General features: G+C 35.7%; 2 protein-coding genes across 2 annotated transcripts; both read right to left on the bottom strand.

Annotated features, from left to right (window-relative positions):
- Positions 1 to 64: 64 nt before the first annotated feature.
- Positions 65 to 12,820, bottom strand: LOC144834593 (uncharacterized). Its single transcript, XM_078689454.1, has 19 exons — positions 12,766 to 12,820; positions 12,168 to 12,238; positions 11,522 to 11,812; positions 10,176 to 11,050; positions 9,609 to 9,807; positions 9,341 to 9,430; positions 7,713 to 7,979; positions 7,300 to 7,389; positions 6,411 to 6,639; positions 6,049 to 6,259; positions 5,519 to 5,684; positions 4,872 to 5,059; positions 4,270 to 4,441; positions 3,273 to 3,730; positions 2,868 to 3,102; positions 2,331 to 2,498; positions 1,881 to 1,955; positions 1,171 to 1,251; positions 65 to 650 (listed from the first exon to the last, which is right to left on the bottom strand). The coding sequence occupies exons 2-19, from the start codon at positions 12,228 to 12,230 to the stop codon at positions 576 to 578; spliced, it is 3,933 nt and encodes a 1,310-aa protein (XP_078545580.1). The 5' UTR covers positions 12,231 to 12,238; positions 12,766 to 12,820; the 3' UTR covers positions 65 to 575.
- A 700-nt stretch (positions 12,821 to 13,520) lies between these two features.
- LOC144835613 (uncharacterized) lies at positions 13,521 to 15,488 on the bottom strand. The gene is made up of 3 exons (XM_078690694.1): positions 15,423 to 15,488; positions 15,068 to 15,148; positions 13,521 to 14,969 (listed from the first exon to the last, which is right to left on the bottom strand). Exons 1-3 carry the CDS (start codon positions 15,486 to 15,488, stop codon positions 13,521 to 13,523), a joined length of 1,596 nt encoding a protein of 531 aa, XP_078546820.1.
- Between the last annotated feature and the right edge of the window lie 2,291 nt (positions 15,489 to 17,779).

Below are 17,779 nucleotides of genomic sequence, written 5' to 3'. Positions count from 1 at the left end.
ATTTAAGTACAGTACACGATTGAGGGCGGTCACACCTTTCTATAAATTACAAGTTTATATATTAAAATTTACAAATTCAAATTAGTTTTTACAAGTTTAAAATTAGTATCAATTGACAAAACACAATTTTTTTTTTCTAAAGTTGATGCTTTTATTAGCCACACCATTTTCTGTTTTAATAAGACTAAAAATATTTAACCAATTACCAACCATGTGACATATTCAGACCATCAAAATGAACAGCGGCAGTCATGTTATCAACTTATTTTTTGTGTCCATATTATCAAGAGGGTTAAGTTTAGTTAGCGATTAGTGCCCAAATATGGTAGTGATATGCCCAAATATGGTAATGATATGACATCATGTTCATATATGGGCAAATCACATTTTTTTGTCACATAAAGTTTGATAGTGTAGACATAGCTTTAGACTGTATGAATAGCTCACCATGTTATATAATGTATCTGCACAATTACTACATCAGTCGCTATTTCTGAACATGGTATAAAGGAACTAAAACTAGAGAACTCTCTGCATAAAATATTGTACAATATATTCACAAATTACAAATGGAATTAGTCTTTGAACAGTTCATGCAAGCCTTGAATTGAGCGATGTGTAGCAAATGAGGCAGGAATATTGGTAACATGCTGAAAGATAAATAGATTGAACATTATTATGAGCTCACAAATGCAAAAACACTGTTTCATTATTAATGTCTTTATAATACAAATGAACCCTATTAAGGGGACATTTTCAGGACCCAAAAAAGTGTATAATAGTCTCCTGAATAGGGGTTGGCCATATAGTGTTAAAATATATATTGCCCCGGCCTTGATCATGTCACAGGAACATGTCATTGATTATTTGATAGATTAAAAAGAAATTACTTTTCTTTATTAGACAAAGATATCTAAAGCTTGGTTCCCACTAGGACATAAAGGTAAAGTAATTTAACCAATCCCGGATGATGGATCATCTAAATGTCGATTGCAATTATGGTCTTGCATTGTGTCCAAGTGAGAACTAAAGCTCTGTCTACACTATCAAACTTTATCTGAAAACAAAATGTAATGTTCCCATATGTCATATCACTACCATATTTGGGCACTTTGTCAAACTAGTTTGATAGTATAGACAGAGCTAATAAGTTTAGGGCTGATGTCTTACCTTTTTACATAAGTCTAGCATTGTATCTAGTTGTAATATTTCTTCTTCTGCCTTCTTCCAATTGTCTTTAAGTGTTTTCATCTAAGAATATATAAAGCAATACATATCAGTGTGTTTAGACTTGATACACAAACAAAGTGCTTGATTCACAAATCAATCAATCAATCAAAATCAACATTTATTTCCAAAATGGTGGCGTCACCAAAAAAGCAAAAGCTTGTGTCAGGGACGGCAAAACAAAACATTCAAAAGCAAACAAAACATATATATAAGACACAGAAATGAAAATAACAACAAACAGAGCAATATACAGAAAATTAAGTTAACAATTTCAACATTTTATTGCACACAGCCTGAGTCACGAAGGATATCAAACAAAATTTCAGAAGAAAATAAATAAATAAGATGATGATCAACTAAAATAGATCAAAGCTGCGGTCCATCATGATGAAACTATATTTTTAGATTAGGAAAACTTTCATGCCCGGTTAGATCAGGACAACTTTGCACCGATTACTAGCTGCATTTAATGGCAGTTTCCATACATGTTTGACCCAAAAAAATGACCATGGTAGTAATGTGAAGCGCTTAGAAGCATTATGCAATAAGCGCTATATAAAAACGAATATTGTTTAATATGTGGAACTATATAGGGTTTCCAGTAATAATAAATTCACTATAAATGGGTATTTTTAATTGTGATAGCTTACCTGTCTCGATGCTTTGCTATTAAGTTTCTCATAATAATCATTCTTGGCCATCGCATGCAGTTTAAGTTTTTCCATCTGTGTGATAAATCAAACCAAATTGTTAGTAGAAATTAACAATTTTCTAATGCTTTTAATCATATTACTTAGTATGTTATTCATTAATGTATTTTTAGTATAATGTAGAAAAATTCAATTTGAGACTGTGAGTGGAATATGTAATAGAAAAATTGAAGAATAAATATAAAACATAGAAATACAAATCTATTTATTTCCACAAAATAACATTTTTTTAAATTTACTTATTTAATAACATAATGATAAACTAGTTAGTAAATATTTTTAAAAATACAATGAAAAAAAGTAGTTCAGCCATGTAGGCGATAGGAGAGTCAGATAAGTCAAAATTTCATTAGTGGCCATAAGATGGAACGGGGGTCGGCTTTTACATACCTCTTTTTTAAGTGAGATATTATCTTGAATGACCTTCTTGGCATCCAGTTCACCTTCTACACAATCCAGACGTTGTGTCATTTCAGTTAATTCTTTTTCTAGTAACTGTTGCTGCATGTTGGAACCTTTTATTAAATTCTGTAATGTACCAATTTCTTCTTTCAGATGCTGTCAATAAAAATACACACACCAAAAAACATTTATTATATTCAAAATGAAAGATATCCATTGATACATTCCTTCATTCATCTTTTTATTTCAGAATACCATGATGACATAATATATCCATAGCAAATTAAGAAGCTTAATCTAAGAAATCATTGTACAGGATAACATACAAAATACAAAATATATATAATAATAATAAAGTCAATGCAAGAAGGCATTCCACTGTATATGCATTCTTGACACATTAAAAACATGGCGATTAATGGCCATGATCAAAGAATTACTGCTTCACACAATTTTTAAAACTAAAAACAGATTTTCTAATGAACTCATCAAAGGATCCTTCCAACATATATGGTAAAAACTTACTTTATTTTCAAACTGCAAATCTGAAAAGCCATCCAGCTTAGCAGCCATGGTGTCAAGTTGTTGCTGCTTATAACCAATCATCATATTCTGTTCTGCCAATTCTGACATTCTGGATTTGAGTGTCTGATGGAGGCGTCGTTCACGGCATTCCGATTCTTGAAGTCTCTCTCTAGACTGCCCATTTTCAATGTCAAAATAGTTGATTGTCTTTTTCAGTCTGTCTTCGATCATTTGTCTGTAAACAATTTTAAACAAATTTAAAATCATTGTTTTTAAAGTTATTTTAAGTGTCATAGAAACAAGGAGCAGATCCAGGGGGTAGCATCTAATCTCAAACCTTTTTAACATCTAAAATGAAATTATAAACTAATTTTTGATATCCATTTTTGACAGACTGTTACATACCTTTCTTGAATTAATTCTTCATTCTTATTCATCAATTCCATTTCGTTCTCCTTCATTGACGACACAAGTTTTTTGAACAAGCTACATGTCGCCCTCACAGAATCTCCGAGCGATTTCTTCTGAGAATCACTCTGGCCATCATCAGATTCATTCACTGTGGTTTCAGTATTCTGGATTCTTTGTGGTTGAACTGCAGTAAAAGCACTGCTTTCTGACCCTACAACTGGTGACTTCTGACAACCAGTGTCTGGTTGAACCTCAGTAGTATCTGGTTGATCGTCAGTATCAGACATTTCTTGTGTATGGTCTCCGCCATTAATAGCTTGCAATATTGAGGCTACAAGAGAAGCTTCTGAGTGCAATGAAGCGTTCACAGAATCTTCAACAGTCTCTGAATATTTAATTTCACCAAACTGCTTTTCTAATCTTTGACCTTTTACGGAAAGTACATCTGATTTCTATAAAAAAATAAATTAAGGTAAAATGCACTTAAATAAATCAAAGTTATGTAACTTCGGATACCAATTCTAACACCATCTAAAAGATACAGAGCTGCATTAGCAACCGAGAGTCCTCAAACCAGAAAAATCACTGCATGCTTAGTGGCTTTGAGTACTACTTTATAGAAAATAAACAAAATGAAAATTGTATTTTATGTCTTTAGGAACATGTGGCCAAGGATTACCAATAGATAAATTAATCACTGTCCTATCAGATAGGTGGTAATCCCCTAAGATAGGGACTACTTTCTGAACCAGTTCACCAGCTAGCCCTCTACTCGAATTAACTGGGTTCTATAAAGTGCACACAGGTAAAATGTGTATACTGGACCTATGATTTATAGTCCTTATCAGAGAAGACTTGTTCCTTTACTAGAACTAGGAGTGAGTTGGTCTACAAACCAATGCCTATATTATTGGCTCTTTATAGATACTGTAAATGGTGCCTGTGCTTTAACCGCTCAGCCATTTGAGATAATAGCATATTGTATAAATACCTGTTCACATTGCTGAGGCATCTCTAGTGAATTAATAGCAGTAACCATGAATGACTGCAGACTGTCAATCTCTTTTGATGCATCTGCCATCTCTGAAAGCTGATTCAGTAACATTAAGTGAGCGTTTGCTTTGGTGTTGTCCAGCTCACTTTCGCAATCCATCAGTTGTTGTCTACAAAACATATTTATTTAGTTAAGCTCTGTCTAGTTTGTGATGTGCCCAAATATGGTAGTGATACACCCAAATATGGTAGTGATATGACATCATTATGTCATGTATGTTATGTATATTGGATAGTGTAGACAGAGCTTTAGGTTTCAATGTTTGATGTGCATGTTGTTAGTGGAAATATATTTTTATGGCTGTACCTTTGTTACGTCCTTCATCATTTTTGTATGTAATTATGATGGAAATTATGTTAAATTTTCTTATTCTCAGTTTAGGCATATTGACAAAAATAACCAAAGTGATTTCATTCACTGTGTTTCTCAAGCTGGCAATCCTGTTCACAGTTCTATTATAAGTTTTGGAAGTTGAGTTATTTTCTTTTTTTTTGTCCCGAGAAAAAATCATGGAGTCTGACATGATTTGAACCCATTACCTCAACATAGATGTGCCCTCCTGCAACTCATCCATTTCTTCTAACTTGCTGTACAACGTCATCTTGTACCGAGACAGGTCTTGTATCAGTGACTGGCACTCTGATTCCTTTTCTTTTAATGTCTCATTCAGTGCTTGGCATTCTGTCTTCACAAAATCATGTGATTCCTTATAGTTTTCTTCCATTTGCTTAAATATATGATTGAGAAAATGCATCAAAAAGATTACAAAATATGCTTAGAAGGTAGTGGCACAGTTTCGGGCCAGTAAAGCTCTGTCTACACTATCAAACTTTGTGTGACAAAAAAATGTGATGTGCCCATATATGGACATGATGATGTCATATCACTACTATATTGGGGCACATCACACTTTTTTGTCAAACTAGTCTGATTGTGTAGACAGAGCTTAAGGATTTGAAACCAGGACACTACAAAAGCCAGTTAAACCATTAAACTATATGTGTCACTCGAGTTATTTATTCACCACAAAATCAACAAGAAGCACAATCTGGTCCTCCATTGAAAAGCACTGGTTTAACACTTTCTGCCTCCATTCAAATTTCTCTATTGTAGTTTGGATAGCATCAAGGGGCTAATATACTAGCATAACCTATGCTAGGCCTGTTAAATTTCACAAAATACACACTTGTATGCTTTGTTTTGCTTGATATAATTGCGCCTTCACTTGAAAATTCATCCTAATCTCCTGAAACTGGTGAGCAATTTGCCTTTTATTTTCAGTATTCTCTTCTAGAAGCTCTTCAATCTTTGAATGCAGTGATTGTATTTCAGCATCATGAGCAGATTGCAACCTATTGAAAATAAGATTATTAACAGAAGTAAAGACATTGTGAAATGCACAATTTAGTATACTCTACTCTCTATACTGTCTACACTATCAAAGTTTATGTGACAAAATAATGTGATGTGCTCATATATGGACATGATGATGTCATATCACTATCATATTTGGCCACATCACACCTTTTTTGTCACATAAAGTTTTTAAAATAAAGATTAATTTATTGGGTGATTTGACAGGGAATATCAAGACCTGATCCGATAAATGTTGTACAATCATAAAACTTTTTCAGGTATCAACAGCATGTCTATGAATGAAAATAATTAGATTAAAAAATTAGACTTTCTCCATGTAAAAGGTGGAATATCACATACTCTGAACACTTCTTGTTGAGCTTATTATTGGCAGCACCAAGTTCTGCAATCACTGCTTCATTGTCAGTTTGTTGTCTGTGAGTTTGATCAGTCTGGACCATCAAAGAGGCTTCCAAACACATTTCATTCAGGCAACTCTCAATAGCCTTCTGATCGTACAAAGTGTTTTGTTCTTGAAGGCAATTGATAGAATCTTTACACTGGTCAAGTTCTGCAAGAAAAATTATTAAATTATATGAAATTACAATGACAAATTTATATTAGCATGGAAGTTCATCTGTGTTTGTGATAATACTAAGCGGCTATATATATCAATATTATGGTGCTTAAACAAACTCTCAACAAGGATGTTTTTATCTTACCCGTTTTAGTCTGTTCGAAACAGGTTAAGAATTCAGTATACTGATGGGTAGCAACTCCTAGCTCTAGGCTAGCATTCTTGTAGAGTTCATCCAGTTGTGACCTCTCAGCCTTGGTGAGTTCCAACTCCATTCTAAGCTCATTTATATATTCATTGGCTTCATTTGCTTCTTCAAAAGCACTGTTTGCCCTTGCATCATTCTCTTCCATTTTGACTTTCATCAATAAATTCTAAGAAAGAGGAATTCAATTTTAGCTATTAACAATGTTTCATTTTTTAGGGGACTGGCATTAACCTTCCGTATAATTTTGACATAACTGGTATATCCATATCTGTTACCTGGAGGTGGAGAGGAACAATGTGGATGAAGAATCTTGTTCACAATTGGCTTAACAGCTATGAGCACTCACTGGCAAAACCCAGGGGCCCCAAAGGGCCCTAGAGCATGAGCAGTCCCAGCATTGGAGGGCCCTTAGGAGTGCTAAACCAGGGGCCTTTGCCCTGTGTGTTACACCACTGCTTGTTCAAAACAAACAACGAGAAGTTAAAATGGGCTGTATCTCTAACCAGAAAATGATCTGTGTAATGCAACTACCCAGCGTTGGAGGGCCTCTTAGGAGTGTTAAACCAGGGGCCTTTGCCCTGTGTGTTACACCACTGCTTGTTCAAAACAATCAACAAGAAGTTAAAATGGGCTGTATCTCTAACCAGAAAATGATCTGTATAATGCAACTACCCAGCGTTGGAGGGCCTCTTAGGAGTGCTAAACCATGGGCCTTTGCCCTGTGCGTTACAGTACACCACTGCTTCTTCAAGACACTCAATAAGAAGTCAGACTTAGGCTGGATCTCTAACCACGGTGCCACAGTCCTGAGTTTATCATATCTTACCTCTTCTTTGTATTTCTTGCATTCCTCTTCCATTTGTCTTATCAACACTTCAAGACCAGCATAATAATCATTTAAACTTTCCATCTCCTCCTGAAATTAGATAGAAATTTTAATTATTTTTCTATCATTACACAAACTAAAGATAATTCACCTGTCCTTGTATAACCTTAGTCATCTTAAGGCCACCCCAAACAACGTCGTACGACGAGGCGCACAAGTCATCTCTTCGGGGAGAAAATTAAACTTTAAAGCTCTTGCTACAACATAAAAACTAAGGCCGATGCTATCTCAAGATGACTCGTCTCGTCAGGATTCAACTCAGACAACGCGAGCCTTTAAACAACCGGAAGATAATATTGAACTTTTTGAACATGTTACAGAAAAAGGTATCCACACAATCTCACAAAACTTACCTGTACTTTATCTTCTTCTTGAAGAGCATTTTCAAACTGAGAGAATGCTTTCAATCTTTCTTCAAGTTCCTTCACTCGATCTGTGGCAGTTTTTAGTTTCTCTTTCAGGTTGCCATTCTCCTTGACATCATCTCTCATTCTCTCCACTTCCTTTTTGTGTTGTCGATATGCTCTACAGAGATCCTGCTGAAGGTTGTGTATCTGTTTCTGATAGTGAGATTTTGTACAACTAAGGTCTGCTTCAAGGCTATTTGTTTCATTAAATTTCTATAAATAAAATATGTATTAAGCTTTGTCTACATTATCAAACTAGTTTGACAAAAAAAAGTGTGACGTGCACAAACCAGGAGAGATTGACACTATTTAAGTACAGATTTGACAGTGTTATTCATCATTGAAATACCTTATTATACCGTTAATCAAGTTATATAAGTTTCAGAAGAGCCCAGACACACCTTACAGCCACTTCACGGAGCACACACCTTACAGCCACTTCACGGAGCACACACCTTACAGCCAGCATCACTAATCCTCTGTTCCTTAGTCAGTTAGTTATTCAATTATTGTATCAAGTATATTCTAAATAAATAATATATGTTACGACAGCAAAGCGAGTAAAGAGTCTTCCTTACAAAGTACCTCATAACAAAACATTATATTACATGGTGGAAGACCCGAAATTTTTATATAAATTCCGGAAATTTTATACAAAATTCAGTTTTAATTTCATTTTTTTTAAGAGAGAGAGAGAGAGTGAAAGTGATAAGGTTACACTTCAGAGTCAATGGTTTTGACTAACTCAATTTTTGCTTATATGTATAATCATGTTTTTTTTCTTTTATATAACTTTAATTTTGCATGCCACTATTATAACCATTTTTATATTTTAAATAGATTAGAAAAAAAAAAAGGGAAACAGAGGGATGTAATGTAACGATATTCACTTATAATTGAGAAATCAACCTTTGTATCAGAATTCAATAAGTTCACAAACTTGACCCAGAAAGTCCAGAGGAGAGTTTGTCCAGATGTTTTAAAAGACCATTTAGTTTATAAAAGAATCCCTAAAGAAAACACTTAGTTTAACATTTGACCTATCCCATCGTTAAACCAGGAGAGATTGACACTATTTAAGTACAGATTTGACAGTGTTATTCATCATTGAAATACCTTATTATACCGTTAATCACTCCCACTTAAACACCCCTGGATCAACTTAGAACCAATCGTTACCCTCACAGATTACGTAGTGACATATGTAAATGAACCGAAGCCAATATACTCCCAAGTTTCAGAAGAGCCCAGACACACCTTACAGCCACTTCACGGAGCACACACCTTACAGCCACTTCACGGAGCACACACCTTACAGCCAGCATCACTAATCCTCTGTTCCTTAGTCAGTTAGTTATTCAATTATTGTATCAAGTATATTCTAAATAAATAATATATGTTACGACAGCAAAGCGAGTAAAGAGTCTTCCTTACAAAGTACCTCATAACAAAACATTATATTACAATATGGTAGTGATATGCCCAAATATGGTAGTGATATGACATCATCATGTCCATATATGGGCACATCACATTTTTAGTAATTAGGATATCTGTATTTAAAATACACAAACCTGAATAAGAGTCTGTTCCAGAGAGTCTATCTGTTTAATTTGTTCTCCAACTTGGATTTCAAGTTCCTCAATGGCTTTTTTATGTAGAGACTGCGAAGACAAGTAATTCATATAAAGTAACAAGATTTATTGATAAATTAATGATTGATTTCCTCAAGGCAAACATTGTACAGTATGATAGATAGATATCATTGATACTCTACTCTCATTGCCTTGTGCAACTTAGGGTTACTAAACCAAGGGCCTCAGCGTTAGCCACTCCCCATACCTTAAAGTGTTCTTCCTGTTCAACTAATTCCCTAGACATCTGAATGACCTCTTGATCTTTCTCTTTGCCATGATTCTTCATGCTATTAACCTTACTCTCCAGTGTTTGAATGTCTTGTCTAAGAATCTCATTGCAGATGACAGCACTCTCCAGCTGACTGTGAAGTTCACTGTAATTCTGGCTTTCCTCTTGTGTAAAACTTAATTTAAACAAAAACACAATTAAGTAATTAAGCTCTGCCATATATGGGCACATCACATTTTTGTGTCACATAAAGATTGATATTTCAGTGCAATAAAATAACAATATAGTGTTTATTTTATGTAAAATCTATTTCAACATGTATGTGTAAGCCACACAATCTACTGTAACATCGCTTTGACAAGACATGTGTGTGTCATCATTTTCAGTAGGTCTTACTGTTTATGACATTATTCTCTCCTCTATTCTCAAGATACTGGCAAGTACTGTAAACTGTGCACAGTCCAGTATACTGGGTTCTCTGAGAGAACAATCTGATACTGACGTAATCCAGTATATATAAAGCAGGTATGTATGTTTACTTACGTTAAATTGATATTAGCTAGAGGAGACGTGCATGAGGTAGCATCTGAAGTTTGATATGGCGTTACAGCGGTAGATTGGTCTTTAAAGGAACGAGGAGTGAACTGGGTAGCAGTGCTCTTTACTGGAGGAGGTGTCATATTCACAGCTTCATCAACCATCACGACAGGAGTAGTAAAAGTTCCTTGCTCTTGCCACGACCTTGGAGTCATCTGAGACATGCCATCCTTCAGATGTTTTGGAGTGATACTTGTGGCACTGTCTGAAAGGATCTTTTGACAAGGAGTTGCAGTTGTGCCTTCATCTTTAGAAGGCACTGGTGTCATGCTGGTAAACACATGTATTGATCTAGCTGGTGTTGTGTTAACTGAAGAATTTGCTGTGTTCACATGCTTTAAGAGATTCTCAGGGGAAGTTAATAGACAATCTTTTGGGCTTGAAAAACTATCTATCATTTTAACTGGAGAGAATGATGAATGGAAGGATGGTAGACACTCCGTTGATGCTGTATCTCTGGTTGTGATCAGGGCAAAGTTATCTACATGCCATTCTGGTGAAGCACTCAAAGAACTGTCACATATATTAAACGAATTTACAGATGTGCTTTGGAAAGATGAATAGGATGCAAAGGATTCTATGTGATCTGCATCATTTTGTGGTGAGGTAGTTACTTCTAGAGGTTCTAGAAACTGTGATGGTTCAGTTGATTGTGCACTTGATGTTTCTTTTAATTCTTTCGTAATGCATTTAACATCGTCTTGTACAATTTCAAGTTGCTTTTGTATAATGCTGTTGACAAATTCTGTAATGGCATTGTCGTCAATTGGTGGAGAAACACCATTGTGCTTTAATGGAATGCTGCAGTCAGATATGATGTTCTGAAAAAATACAAATTTAGTACAAGTACAAATTAATATTCTTTTCAGTGACAATGGAATAGAACTCACAAAGGCATACACTACTCAGTAACATAGGAAACAATGACATACATGGTATGCAATCTCACTCCTGTCCTAAATACTGTATAACCGAACTTAACCCTCTAAACACTCCATTCTAAAGTACTATTATAGAGTGCATTGCTGTGCTCTAACATAGGCACATGTCGTATTATGTGTAGCATTGTGTGGTGTTTAGTAGGATCAAGCTATTCATATTATCATAAAAATATACAATAATATAAATGACAGAGCTTTAGGGCTAGTGTTGCTTAAAAGCTCATTTTTCTGTTTGGTTTACTTTATCGTTTTGATTTAGCTTTTTGCTTATTTGTATCTCCATTGAGATCCAACCACTGATACCCATTGCATTGTCGTTTTTTCGGCTTTGAATAATATAAATCAATATACCAGTTTTTCTTCTGTAATCTTCACTTTACAGGGTGATGTATCTCCCTGACTAATTTGAGGCTTTTCAACTGATTCATCTCTTAGAATGCAAGGGGTCTTGGATATTTTTGATTGCTTCTTTAGAGGTGGTACTGGAGTAAAGCAGGTTGGAGAGAAGGATTCCTGATGATCAGTAGTAGTTAGCTTCTTTCTGGAGAGAGCAGTCGCTGGTGTGAGTGACAACAAACTGGTAGAGGAGTTCACAAGACTAAGAGGCTTGCGATGTGGAGTTTTGCATCTTGTAACAGATTTCTAAATTTAAAAAGAAAAAGGTAAACTGTATTTATAACTATAATAAAGCAAAAAAAATGTTTAGCTTCTCTCTTTTTTTCCTCCTTAAAGTGTGTCACCTGTTTTCATCATTCCTTCTGGCTTGAACTATTGTACATCTCAAATGTTTAAGTCTTGACAAAGAATAGACAAAATACAACATACTTTTATGACTTTTTTTAAGCATGAAACGATGTTTTAAAAAAAAGGAAGCGGGCAGGGACGCTAAACAATACATTAATATTTTTTTTATTTTACCTTAATAAACTAACTACTGTACAACAAAAAAGCAGATAAACAAATGCAAAATGCAACAATTGTTTGATTTGTTACTCACAATGTGTCGTTGAGAAAGTTTGTTTTCTTTGTCCTTGTCTACAAGAGGTGTGTGGTGATACATTATGGTACCTATATATACACAATGAACAAATAAAATTTCAAAAAAATATTAGTTACTAATTAGGCTAGCTTGGCCTATGTATGTTGCAATCACTGGCTGGCTGGGGAGAAGGCACAAAAAAGAAAACATTTTATTTTTAGTTTTAAAATACAGTTTCAGTAGGTACTAGGCCTATTTAGGCCCAGTCAGCAGTATTCAATTTATATAGCCTTGCTAGAGGCAAAAGGGTCAGTATATTTTTCATTCTCATTGATTGAGTCTACTTGGAGGCTAGGCCTAGGTACGGTAAGGTACTAGCCTACCCGCGAGGAATCGCTGAGTGTGTGGGCTTCTTCTTGTCTTGGATGGGTGGCAACGTGACATATTATTACATGTGATGGATGTAGGCCTAGCCTAGGCCTAGCTAATTCTCATAATCCCTTTAAAACGTCAGCAAGTTACGGATCAGCTATAGTCTACGCTGGATAAGCAACTGTTGTATTATACATTATTTGTTTATTATTTATAAATTACTAGCCTAGCCTAGGCTACTTACACAAAGAGATGAAAAATCAAAACAAAAATCTCACGATCAATTTAAACACCTTTTAAATTTGGTGTCAATTAGCTTTGTGCATTCTCAACGCTGATTGGTCCATTGAAATTCACTCGATTAATAGTGCGCCCTCTATTAAGTTTGTCCAAGCCTAAACTTTTAGTCTTGTTCGTAAATGATTTATGAATGAGTATATTAAATCTTTCAAGTAAATAAAACTCATGATATACCATAATTGTTTGTTGTATATATGGAATTTTTATTCTGAAATAATCAATATAATATATTATTATTATGTCGTATTGGACGTTTAAATGTAGTTGATAACAATCCGTTTAGCAGCTATGTAGTCTTCCGTATAATTATTCACTGTGATTCCAATTATCCGATTATTGCACTGAAATTGCGTTCGTTGTACGTCTGACTATTGCGTTCGTTGTACGTCTGGCTATTGCGTTCGTTGTACGTCTGACTATTGCTTTCGTTATACGTCTGGCTATTGCGTTCGTAATTAAAAAATCTCTTTTCGATTTTGCTCTTCCCTCTGATCTTCGACAAACAACAACAGCATAGTTGACATACATAATAGTTCAAATTGCTGGTCTCTTATCATGATCTTTTTAGCCGTGAATTAATCAAATTAGCATTGTGTGTAAGTCATTAAGTTATTATGATGCAGAATTCCGTCCTATTATAACGCAATTAATGTTTTCAATCACTTTTAGAAAAAGTTACTCTCTGCGTAGCTAAACTATCTACTCTACCTCTTCAACCTCCATTATTGGTTCCATGATTTTTGCAACTCCACTAACCTTTCGAAATTTATGTTTATCTCTAATTACAAAGGTTTTTTTACCGCTTCCACTTGGTTTATTTTCTTTCACAGGAGCTCGTCTGGACTCGACCGTCATACCACAAATGTTCTGTAGTCTTCGCATATAGCACTCCTGATCAAACCGAACGTCGTCAATTTGGTCTTGAACCGTGTTAATTTTCTGCAGGTTGTACGAAACCATTTCCATCCGTCGACTGGATTCACGTCTAAGCTTTGAGGCGATTAAATCAAGAACTTCGCCTCGATGCAAGCCATGGCAATCAGGAACCGGATTCTGACAAATTCTAGCCCAGTCTGATCTTGCTCGCTCAACCTGTTGGATCAAACATTTGCTGAGAGTGACGATGGAATTAAGTTGTTGATCAACGTTGGTTAGAGGACTTGCATCTATATCATACTCTTCACTTGGATCTTCTTGATCTTCCAGAAAGTGTACTACATCGTCTTTATCCTCCTTGGTGACGTCATGCCAATACACTCTTGCATTGTCCCAATATCTGGAAAAATACTCCAGCTCCTCCATGTCTTCCTTTATTTCGAAAGAGTCAAACGATTCCTCTTTTTCGTCATCATTGAAATCCAGTGTGTTGGTGTGCACTTTCCAGTTTTCGTAGTCTTGCGTTTTTTCTGTCTTAACTGTCAATTTTGCTGACACGTGGTCAATGTTGTTGAAGGCTCGCACTTCACGTTCTGCCTGAACACACTTGCTCAACATTTTCACTTCCTTGGTGTTTACTGATTTGTCTACCATTTCAAATGTACGTGTCATTGTGCCGCTCTCTGTCAACTCTTTTTTGAGTGTCTGTGTCTCGTCATCCACCATTTTTGGTTTAACCTTTCGACTTCTGGCTTTTTTGGTGAGACGTGCCAATCTAAAAGCTTCACTTAGCTTTCCCCTCTTTTTCTTCTTTTGCTTCTCCTCTTCATTGGAAGCGGCTGCATCAGTTCCAGTTGATGTCTGTGACACTGTGCTGTCCATCTCGACCTCAACAGAAGTCTCCGAAGCAGTTGATAGTTCAGGGCTTTTGGTAGCACCAACTGATGCAGCTTTGGCGGATGGTGGGCGTTTAGATGACGCAATACCAATTGAGAAATCATCATCTTCTCCCATTACGTTTCTAATTTCGACTTGAAGGGCATCCCATTTTCTGACTTCTCTTTCTCGTTTCAGTTCTTCCTTTCGACGGCGTCGAGTAGTCGGGCTCTCACAGCCAGGTATATTTTCTTCCACTCTACTGAATGATTTAACACCAGACTCCGTAATTCTACCAACTGTAGTATATCTAGCTGCTGACGATGTACTTGCAACAGCTTGACCAGTAGTAGGCCTACTGGTGGTAGCGGCATTCGAATCTTCATTGGAAACAACCTGGATAACAAACAAATATATATATTTATTTAGAAACAAATAATTATGTATTGATATGGCTAAATTACAATGTGATCGAGATTAAGAGGTTAGCTTACCTGCTGTTGTCGTCTATTGCGACGGTTGAAGAATCTACGGAACCGTGCAAAGCGACGCCACCATGGAGAGGATGGACGTGCCTATCAATAAATAAAATAAAAATGGTAAAAAACCAACTTCTTAAAAAAACATAAAATGCCTATGAGTAAATAACGTTAGGACTGACATGATTAATAAACATTTTACATTTGTGTCGATAGAAAATATTGACATAATTCAAGTACACCACGTAGGCTACACCTCGTTCGCACACCAAGCTGATCGAACACCACTTCTACGCACTCTTGTCCACTATCAAACTCCATGTACGGTCTTAAAAAAAGTTTGGCTTAAAATTAAACATTCTTTACTCACGTTTTCTCTGCGATATTCTTCATTTTGTTGTTGTAGTTTATCAACTGATTGTTTATTTTCAGCCATCGTAATGAATTATAATCTTTTCGAGTATAAATATCGAATATTTAACTAATAATTCACTGAGATAAGTTACTTTCCAGCGTGCTTAGAAAGAAATGATAAGGTTTGTTGACACCGTACCTTGGCAACTTTGTGTATGTACGAGCCTATGGTAACGTAACGCGCGCGTATTTAGGCATGGAAACGGTGACGCTTTGTAAAAATAAGTTCGCGAGAAACAGCGCCGCTCCAAGTTTTTCGTTATAAATACCGTAATATAACAATTGTCATTGTATTATTATAAGGCGATGCTGTATAGTAGAATTAAATTAATAAAAAATATATACATTGCATACACAACCCTATAATTTTAATAATCTCTTTAACATTTTGTAACAAGTTACGGATCAGCTATATTCTACGCCGGAAAAGAAACTGTTTTATGATGTTCTTCTGTATTCCGTTTACACAAGAGCACAAACAAAATTCTAATGATCAATTTCAACACCTTTTAAGTTTTGTGTATTCTCAACGTTGATGGGTTAATACTGCCCCTCTATTAAATTTGTTACAGCCTTGACGAGAAACTTTATGTAATTTATGTAATTAGACCAAGGAAATCTAACACCCGGACACTGAGATCGCCTTGCCAAGATATGAACTCGTAACAGTCCTTTGCTCCTATGTATGGCTGCGACAAATACCAACAATACTGTACCAAACATATTCTCCAGGGGCGTGAAACTGATCATGTCGCAGCCACAGATAAACCCTTTGATGTCTGCATCCTGTTGTTAGATTGCCTTGATTAGACTAAGTAAGTATTTTACTACAATTTGAACTTTACTACGTATGTATATGCGTTGCAATAATTCACATAAAAATTCAAAGACTTTCGGGTGAATAAAACTCATGATATAACATAAATTCATTTCAATATTTATTATGTCGTATTGGACGGTAAAATTGCTAATAGTAATTGATAAAAATCCGTTTAGCAGCTATGTAGTCTTCCGTATAATTATTCACCGTGATTCAAATTCACAGTATACAAATAGATAGTATTAAAAACATCGATTATTGCACTAAAATTGCGTTCGTTGTACGTCTGACTATTGCGTTCGTTGTACGTCTGACTATTGCGTTCGTTGTACGTCTGGCTATTGCGATCGTTGTACGTCTGACTATTGCATTCGTTGTACGTCTGGCTATTGCGTTCGTTGTAAGTCTGACTATTGCGTTCGTTGTACGTCTGGCTATTGCGTTCGTTGTACGTCTGGCTATTGCGTTCGTTGTACATCTGGCTGACTATTTCGTTCGTATTTTAAAAAGTTTCTTTTTGCTCTTAGCTCTTCCCTCTAATCAGCAGCATAGTTGACAAACAAAATAGTTCAAATTGCTGGTCTCTTATCATGATCCTTTTAGCCGTGAATTAATCAAATTAGCATTGTGTGTAAGTCATTAAGTTATTAAGATGCAGAATTCCGTCTTATTATAACGCAATTAATGTTTTCAATCACTTTTAGAAAAGTTACTCTCTGCGTAGGTAAACTGTCTACTCTAGCTCTTCAACCTCCATTATTGGTTCCATGATTTTTGCAACTCCACTAACCTTTTGAAATTTATGTTTATCTCTAATTACAAAGGTTTTTTTACCGCTTCCACTTGGTTTATTTTCTTTCACAGGAGCTCGTCTGTACTCGACCGTCATACCACAAATGTTCTGTAGTCTTCGCATATAGCACTCCTGATCAAATCGAACGTCGTCAATTTGGTCTTGAACCGTGTTAATTTTCTGCAGGTTGTACGAAACCATTTCCATCCGTCGACTGGATTCACGTCTAAGCTTTGAGGCGATTAAATCAAGAACTTCGCCTCGATGCAAGCCATGGCAATCAGGAACCGGATTCTGACAAATTCTAGCCCAGTCTGATCTTGCTCGTTCAACCTGTTGGATCAAACATTTACTGAGAGTGACGATGGAATTAAGTTGTTGATCAACGTTGGTTAGAGGACTTGCATCTATATCATACTCTTCACTTGGATCTTCTTGATCTTCCAAAAAGTGTACTACAGCGTCTTTATCCTCCTTGGTGACGTCATGCCAATACACTCTTGCATTGTCCCAATATCTGGAAAAATATTCCAGTTCCTCCATGTCTTCCTTTATTTCGAAAGAGTCAAACGATTCCTCTTTTTCGTCATCATTGAAATCCAGTGTGTTGGTGTGCACTTTCCAGTTTTCGTGGTCTTGCGTTTTCTCTGTCTTAACTGTCAATTTTGCTGACACGTGGTCAATGTTGTTGAAGGCTCGC

Source organism: Antedon bifida, chromosome 2 (genome assembly GCF_963402885.1).
Source record: "Antedon bifida chromosome 2, ecAntBifi1.1, whole genome shotgun sequence".
Taxonomy (NCBI): domain Eukaryota; kingdom Metazoa; phylum Echinodermata; class Crinoidea; order Comatulida; family Antedonidae; genus Antedon; species Antedon bifida.
This window is presented reverse-complemented; position numbering and strand designations above follow the sequence as displayed.

Bases quoted from the DNA above. Each gene is read 5' to 3' on its own strand.
- LOC144834593 (XM_078689454.1), bottom strand. From the start codon at position 12,230: ATGTATCACCACACACCTCTTGTAGACAAGGACAAAGAAAACAAACTT. The intron at 7,390-7,712 runs GTAAGTTTTGTG...ATCTAATTTCAG, and splicing joins AAGAAGAAGATAAAGTACAG to GAGGAGATGGAAAGTTTAAA. The intron at 3,103-3,272 runs GTATGTAACAGT...AATTGTTTACAG, and splicing joins GAAGAATTAATTCAAGAAAG to ACAAATGATCGAAGACAGAC.
- LOC144835613 (XM_078690694.1), bottom strand. From the start codon at position 15,488: ATGGCTGAAAATAAACAATCAGTTGATAAACTACAACAACAAAATGAA. The intron at 15,149-15,422 runs GTGAGTAAAGAA...ATTTATTGATAG, and splicing joins AAGAATATCGCAGAGAAAAC to GCACGTCCATCCTCTCCATG. The intron at 14,970-15,067 runs GTAAGCTAACCT...TTTGTTATCCAG, and splicing joins GCAATAGACGACAACAGCAG to GTTGTTTCCAATGAAGATTC.